The 6,803-nt window shown below is 32.4% G+C and overlaps 1 protein-coding gene across 1 annotated transcript; it reads right to left on the bottom strand.

Moving 5' to 3' along the window:
* Positions 1-4,475: 4,475 nt before the first annotated feature.
* On the bottom strand, positions 4,476-6,000 carry LOC140885084 (3-ketoacyl-CoA synthase 6-like). Its single transcript, XM_073292008.1, has one exon. The coding sequence runs from the start codon at positions 5,909-5,911 to the stop codon at positions 4,583-4,585; it is 1,329 nt and encodes a 442-aa protein (XP_073148109.1). The 5' UTR covers positions 5,912-6,000; the 3' UTR covers positions 4,476-4,582.
* Between the last annotated feature and the right edge of the window lie 803 nt (positions 6,001-6,803).

The raw sequence follows: 6,803 nt of genomic DNA, 5'->3' as shown, positions 1-6,803 counted from the left end.
AATATGTATGGTTAAAGTCAATGACCAAACATATTCAAATATCGTGTGGATTGATAGTAGACAAGAAGTCTGTGACACTATATGAAGATAATGCTGCATGTATTGCTCAAATGAAAGAAGGATACATCAAAAGTGACCGAACCAAACATATCCCCCCAAAATTCTTTGCCTACACTCAAGAGCTTGAGAAGAATAAATATATTGATATCTGTTACATTCAATCAAATGAGAACTCATCAGATCTCTTCACAAAGGCACTTCCCACGACGATATTCAGAAAGCATATATACAACATTGGGATGCGCAATCTACGGAATATGTGAAAAATCACTCATGTTAACATGAGGGGGAGTTTACGTGGCTGCACTCTTTTTTCATTACTATGATTTTTATCCCACTGGGTTTTTTCTAGTAAGGTTTTTAACGAGGCAGTATAAAACACGTAATGAATACAGTCATCATATCACGATCATCATCACAAGGGGGAGTGTTGAAAAATATATTATTATTATGTTGAATATTGAATATTGAATGTTGAATATTGAGTTGTAAAATGTGGAAAATTAGTGTGTGATGATGTAGATAATGATGTATTAATTTTTGGACTAATCTCAAATGTGGATCTATAAATATGTCTTCATTTGTGATGAAAAACACAATTGAGTTGAGAGAAAAATATTATAAAGTGTAGAGTTTGATATATTTTGAGTTTTGGAGTATTTACTTTTTACCATAAATTTTTACTTTTTCACAACAATTTATACATATTTTTTTTTTTCAAAATATGATTTTTCATATTTTTTTAATAAGGATAATTTAAAATTTAATAAATAAAACGCAATCTTTTCGTTTTTTAAAGTGTTAAATATTTTCATCTTATTTTAATGTATTTCTTAAAATTAAATTATATCTTTATCTAAATTTTAAATTTTAAAATTGAATACATTATTATTTAAAAAGGGTTGACCCGAAGGGAACTTCAGTCCACATGAGTCAGAGGCTCATTGAATACATTATTATTATAATCAAATGCACGAGAGGTAGTTTTGGAATTTAAAAATGGTTTTATCAAAATTTAGTTAAGTAATATGGTCTCTCCCTTAATTATTAGTATATATACACAAAAAATCTAATGGGACGTATTACGGTCAATTTTTTATGACGGATATTCAATCCAACCCATAAAAATTTTACTTTTTCAATACAAATATTGATCGGATCGTCATAGGTATTGAGCAAAAATTTCCAACATGCAAGAGCACACATGATGTGAGCACACAAAATCTAAATTTCACATGTTCAGGGTTGGCAATTAAAATCCCCCGAAGTTTATTCAAAATTATAATAGTAAAAAAAACATCCCACATCATTTGATCATCCATATAAAAAAACTATTAATTACTAATAAAATAATTATAACAGTACTGTTAACAGAAACAGACCAAATAATCTTTAATTAATTTTTTGGTTTAAACAAATTAAAATATCTTAATTGGATGTTGCATAAAATCATTATACATGTAGGTTGAAAGTGTTTTTCACTTTACAATTCTCTAACATTCATTGAAAAATAGACATTAAACCTCCAACTAATTCCCCCTCCATTACTAAGTAGGACAGATATTTGGTCACTTCAATAATTTTTTTGAAATTTTTTTAATTCGTTCATTTGTTATGTTGGTTATTGGTTATCAAATAATTATTGGTCCCTAGAAATTCAGCTAATTAACATACACGTTTGGTGCGTAATCTAAAGAACACTTAATTCAATCCAGTGGATTAATCCATCAACTACTTCAAATAGTACAACACAACGTTGAGTTGATTTCATTCTAGTATAAGAATAGTACCATATATAATACTAATATCCAATGGATAAAATTGATTTGAACATGTGATTTTCATAAAATATATAGATCACATGTAACGAAATTAAAATTAAATTATTTGATGTAGTACTGCGAAGGTTTTGCCTTTAAGCTAACATTTCATTAACCCCAACATTAATAAATCCAAGAATACTATCTTCAAAAACAGCCGTTATGATCCGCTCATTAATAGAATTCCGGTGAACAAAAAATGTGAAAAAGGTTAACTTTTTCTTAAATATTTAGCTTATATTCTAAAATGGAAAATAACAAAACTACTCAATAGCCAAGATATGCAAGTCACATCTCGTTTATATATCCGTCAAAATGTCTACTTCTTTCGTTTATTTTGATACATCTTAAGACAAAAAAAAAGAGCTATATCCAATGAAAAACAGTATATTCGAAGATGTAACAATTAATAATGTTTAGAGCATGTACAACGGGCGAGTAAGCCCACGTGAAAAAGTGGGCTTCCTCGCCCTTTTTAATTTTTTGCCCCTTCAAGGGGCGAGGAAATTGCACGAGGTAAGGCCCTCGGTATTTTTAAAATTTTATCACAATGTTTTATTCTACTTGAAATTCAAAAAATTGCTTAATAATTTTTCTTAATTAGTATGCTCAAGCTCAAACATTAACCGCTCTTAAAAACAAGTTTTTTTTTGTAGCGAATGTTTGAGAAAGATTATGGAACCACATGGTCCGATGAGAAAGCTTGGTTAGTCCTTAAAGATAAACCGAAATGGAAGATATGGTCGTTTGCAAAATACGAAGGTGATGCGACAAATGCGACCAAGAAGCTGAAGAATATTGATGGCGAATCATCTCGATCTCCTTACTCCACATCCACTGATACGTCTATAGCCAATGAAGGAAATGACGTGCAAGAAGTGGACACAATCATTAGACCAATGGGAAGAAAAGCCTTCAAAGCGAGCATGAAAAGATTTGGCTCAAAAAATTCACATATGATGGATTTGTATGCAAAAATACGTGATGATCATGCAAGATTTTATGAAATTGAGGATACAAAGATTGATATGGAAAGAGAGCATTATGCAAAATTTGTGAAACGGATGTCCAAGAAGTACGAAATAGAGATGAGGAGACAGAAAATGAATGAGAAAAAGCAAGCAATGAAAGAGATGGAGTTGGACGAGGAGCAAAAAAATCGAATCATGGAAAAAGATATTAACAATCCAAACATGAATGATGTGCAATGTGAATATTTTACGAAGATGCAACAAACAATTCTTCGTAAAAGATTTGGGCAGTAATTTATTTTGTTGTTGGTAATTTTTACTTTAATTATTTGTAATGTTTTAAATTTCTTAATTTCGTGTATTTTTTAATTTTTTTTTGTAATATTTAAATTTTAATTATGTGTAATTTTAATTTCTTTTAATTATGCAAATTTATTTTGTGTATAAATAAAAAAATATATTTATGAAATAAAAAATTAATATTTCAACATCCTCTCTATAACATCATCTCATATTACCCTCGCAGAACCATGAGATGAAGTTATCATCACTGACATTAGCATACAATAAAGTTATCAACTTTATCACACCAACATACTCTTACTATTGAATATACTCGCATATATGATTCCATTGACATCGGAGCATCTTGACTTTAGGCTTTACCCGTTCATGTTTATGGGATGCGAAAGTGGATGTGTAGAATTTGTACGATTTGTTATGGATTGGTAAAACTAATAATATAAATTTGATAAATATATATATATATATATATATAAATCAATTTATAAATATTTATATATAATATGAAATAAAACCTTGTTATATGTGGTTGTTATTAAGTAGTTTCATGAATTAAGGGGATGATTATCAATGAATCAAATAATAAACAGTCATTTTTACACATATTATATGCTACAAATGAATAATAATTTGATGATAATTTTATTGGCCGCGAACTTGTACACTAAATCTTTGATTCTAAGTTCTAACCATCTTAAAAAAAAATAAAAAATAAAAAAGCTTTGAAAATATACATAATCAAAATGAAAGAAAACGTGAAAACGACAAGTTTTTCATCTGATTTGTGAATATGGGATTCGTTTTTCCTTTATTGATTTCTTTATTTTTGCGTAATGGATTTTAATTTGTATAACATTTGGTTAATTCTTGCCAAATGATTCATATTAGAGGGTATCGGTGTCAAATAAGCAATATTCGATTGATTTGTGATTTTTGTTGAAAAAAAAAACCAAAAAAAAAAATCCAAGTTATTGAATTAAGACCAAACTTTGAAAAGTTACATGACTAAAACAAAAAAACAGACCAACTTAAGAGACTAAATTTACAATTTTCCATCATAACGATGATAAGATAATTTTTTAAATTTGATATAGATACTGAATGATAAGTCTAGATATGGGTATTTTATCGATTAAACGCATTATTAATGCACATATATTACACAATAACTTTAAAAACAAAAACAAAAAAAAAAGAACAAAAAAAGAAAAGAAGACATTCTTAAAATTGCTGTATGTCCATATATATTCCCCAACTCCAGCGAAACTTTACAGTTCAGATCGTAAATATGTGAAAGTTAAATGCTGAAAAAACCACACAAACTCAACAATATTGAAATGAACGTCCACAAAAGTAAATTCAAGAAACACATTAACATCCAATCTTGTATAAATTTTTATTTTAAAAATTTCAGATTTCCCAGCTCCCTTAAAGCTTGAGGACTTCTGGTATGAAAACCGGATATGTATCGATGCAATCGGCCCAAGCTCCGTCGGACGGTTTCTTGATCGTCCGATTGCATTTCCAAACGGCGCTGTTACACTTAAATCCGCTCCCGAAAGCAATCTGCCAAACCCTGTCTCCTTTCTTCATCCTCCCTTTATTCTCAATGTAACTCAGTTCATACCAAAGTGATGAAGAAGACGTGTTTCCAAATCTGTGCAACGTCATTCTCGACGCCTCCACTTGCTCCGCCGTCAGGCTCAGGCTCTTCTGAAGCTCGTCGATCACCGCCCTTCCGCCAGCGTGTATGCAGAAATGGTCGAAAGCCTGCTTGAAATCTGGAATATACGGCTTTATTTTCGGGTCGAATAGCTTCCTCCTTATGAGTGAAATAACGAAACGTAGCTGCTCCGATGCAGGAAGAACCAAAGGGCCGAGTGTGGTGATATTGGATTTCAACGCTTCGCCGGCGATTCTCATCAGATCAATGTTCAACATTATCCCCACATTCCCTTCAGAATCCTCTTCTTGCGACACGCATCTGTATGATTTATCATCAGCTCCTTTGTGGGTTCTTACAACATGCGACAGTCTATATTTAGCGCGGCTGCGGTCGGAGGTCTTGTTGGACAAGAGTATGGCGGCGCCGCCCATTCTGAACAAGCAGTTGGGGAGGAGCATGGCTCTTTCTTTACCCATGTAACAATTTGGCGTAAGAATCTCAGTGCTTATAACCACGGCATTTGATCTTGGGTGGTGTTGAAGTAGATCTTTGGCTAAATCGAGCGAAATCAAACCCGCGCTGCATCCCATTCCGGATAAATTGTAACTCTTGATATTACTTCTCATTTTGTACTTGTTAACCACCATGGCTGTTAGAGAAGGAGTGGGAGAAAAGAGGCTGCAATTCAAGATCAAGATATCCACATCTCTGGGGTGGATGCCCGTTTTCTGAAACAGCGAATCCATGCAAGAAAAGACGACAAGTTCAGCTTCTTCTCTAGCGAGAGACATGTTGGGTGTAGGAGGAATGTAATGGATTGCGGGTGGCAAGCATGTTGTTTCCCCGAGACCAGAACGTTCAAGAATCTTAATCTGGAAATGGACACTTTTAGGTTGATTGGGTAAGACCAATCTTGCATGCTCCATGAAACCTGCGAAGGAGACTCGCATGCTTTGAGGAGGCTTGAAGAGGGCAAAATCCACCAGATAAACAGTTCGGGGCCGTTTCATGAGGAATACAGTGAAACCATAAATCATGAAGAAGGAAAAGCAGAGGATCTCTAGAGAGGTGAAGTTCTGCTTGGAATTCATCCATGGTTGCAGGATTTGTTGGGGTTTTGTTCGGATAATGAAGGAGATGATTATGGTGGCGAAGAAGAAGGCAACAATGTGTGGGACATTATGGGAAGCCATTTTTTGCCAGTTCGGGAACGTTGAGTAATTTAGAAGATCGAGGGATATTTATACAAAGATTTCCATCAAGAATAAGTTCAATTAATATATACATGAAATATATCATAAAAACTTTCGTGAAATGGTATTTTAGTTTTCTTGCATTGAATAATAAAAGTCATAAAATGCGTTATAAATAGGGCTGACATACCGTACCGAAATACCAGAATTTTGGCATTTCGTACCGAAATTTTTTCAATATACAAACATTTTTTCGGTATACCGAATTTTTTTTTCGGTATCTATACGATATCAATATGGACTTTTTTCATACCAAAGTTTCGAAATTTTACTATCGGTATCGGTATGAATTTTTTTCATACCAATATTTGTAGTAAGATATACCAAAAAACCACCATTAGTTATAAACTCTTGAGTCCACTAGTCCACCAAATAGACAAGTTTTTTGTGATAAACATCTCATTTATTGTTTATAACTTAACATTGATGTTCTCATTGAAAGTTCGCGTAGTGGAAAGGGGTGACTTAGGAAACTAATAAAGAGTGGGTTATCAACTCTTGAAGCCACTTCGCCCAATAGACATCCTTTTTAGATGGATAACTCATGAGTTTATAATTTAACAGATGGCTTCATTAGATAAATTTTTGTGAGACAAATTTCTAGTCCGACTAAGTAAATAATTTTTTACTATAAACATGAAATGGATCAATCCATCTCACGGTCACGGATATAGAAATGTGATACGGTAGTGACTTACTAGTTACTATATATGTGTGTGTTTACTTTTTT

The sequence above is a fragment of the Henckelia pumila genome, chromosome 1 (genome assembly GCF_033568475.1).
Source record: "Henckelia pumila isolate YLH828 chromosome 1, ASM3356847v2, whole genome shotgun sequence".
NCBI lineage: Eukaryota > Viridiplantae > Streptophyta > Magnoliopsida > Lamiales > Gesneriaceae > Henckelia > Henckelia pumila.
Note: the sequence above shows the minus strand (reverse complement) of the source record. Positions and strands in the feature narration are given on the sequence as shown.

What these genes read in the sequence shown, in the direction of transcription:
- LOC140885084 (XM_073292008.1), bottom strand. Translation starts at nt 5,911, where the DNA reads ATGAATTCCAAGCAGAACTTCACCTCTCTAGAGATCCTCTGCTTTTCC.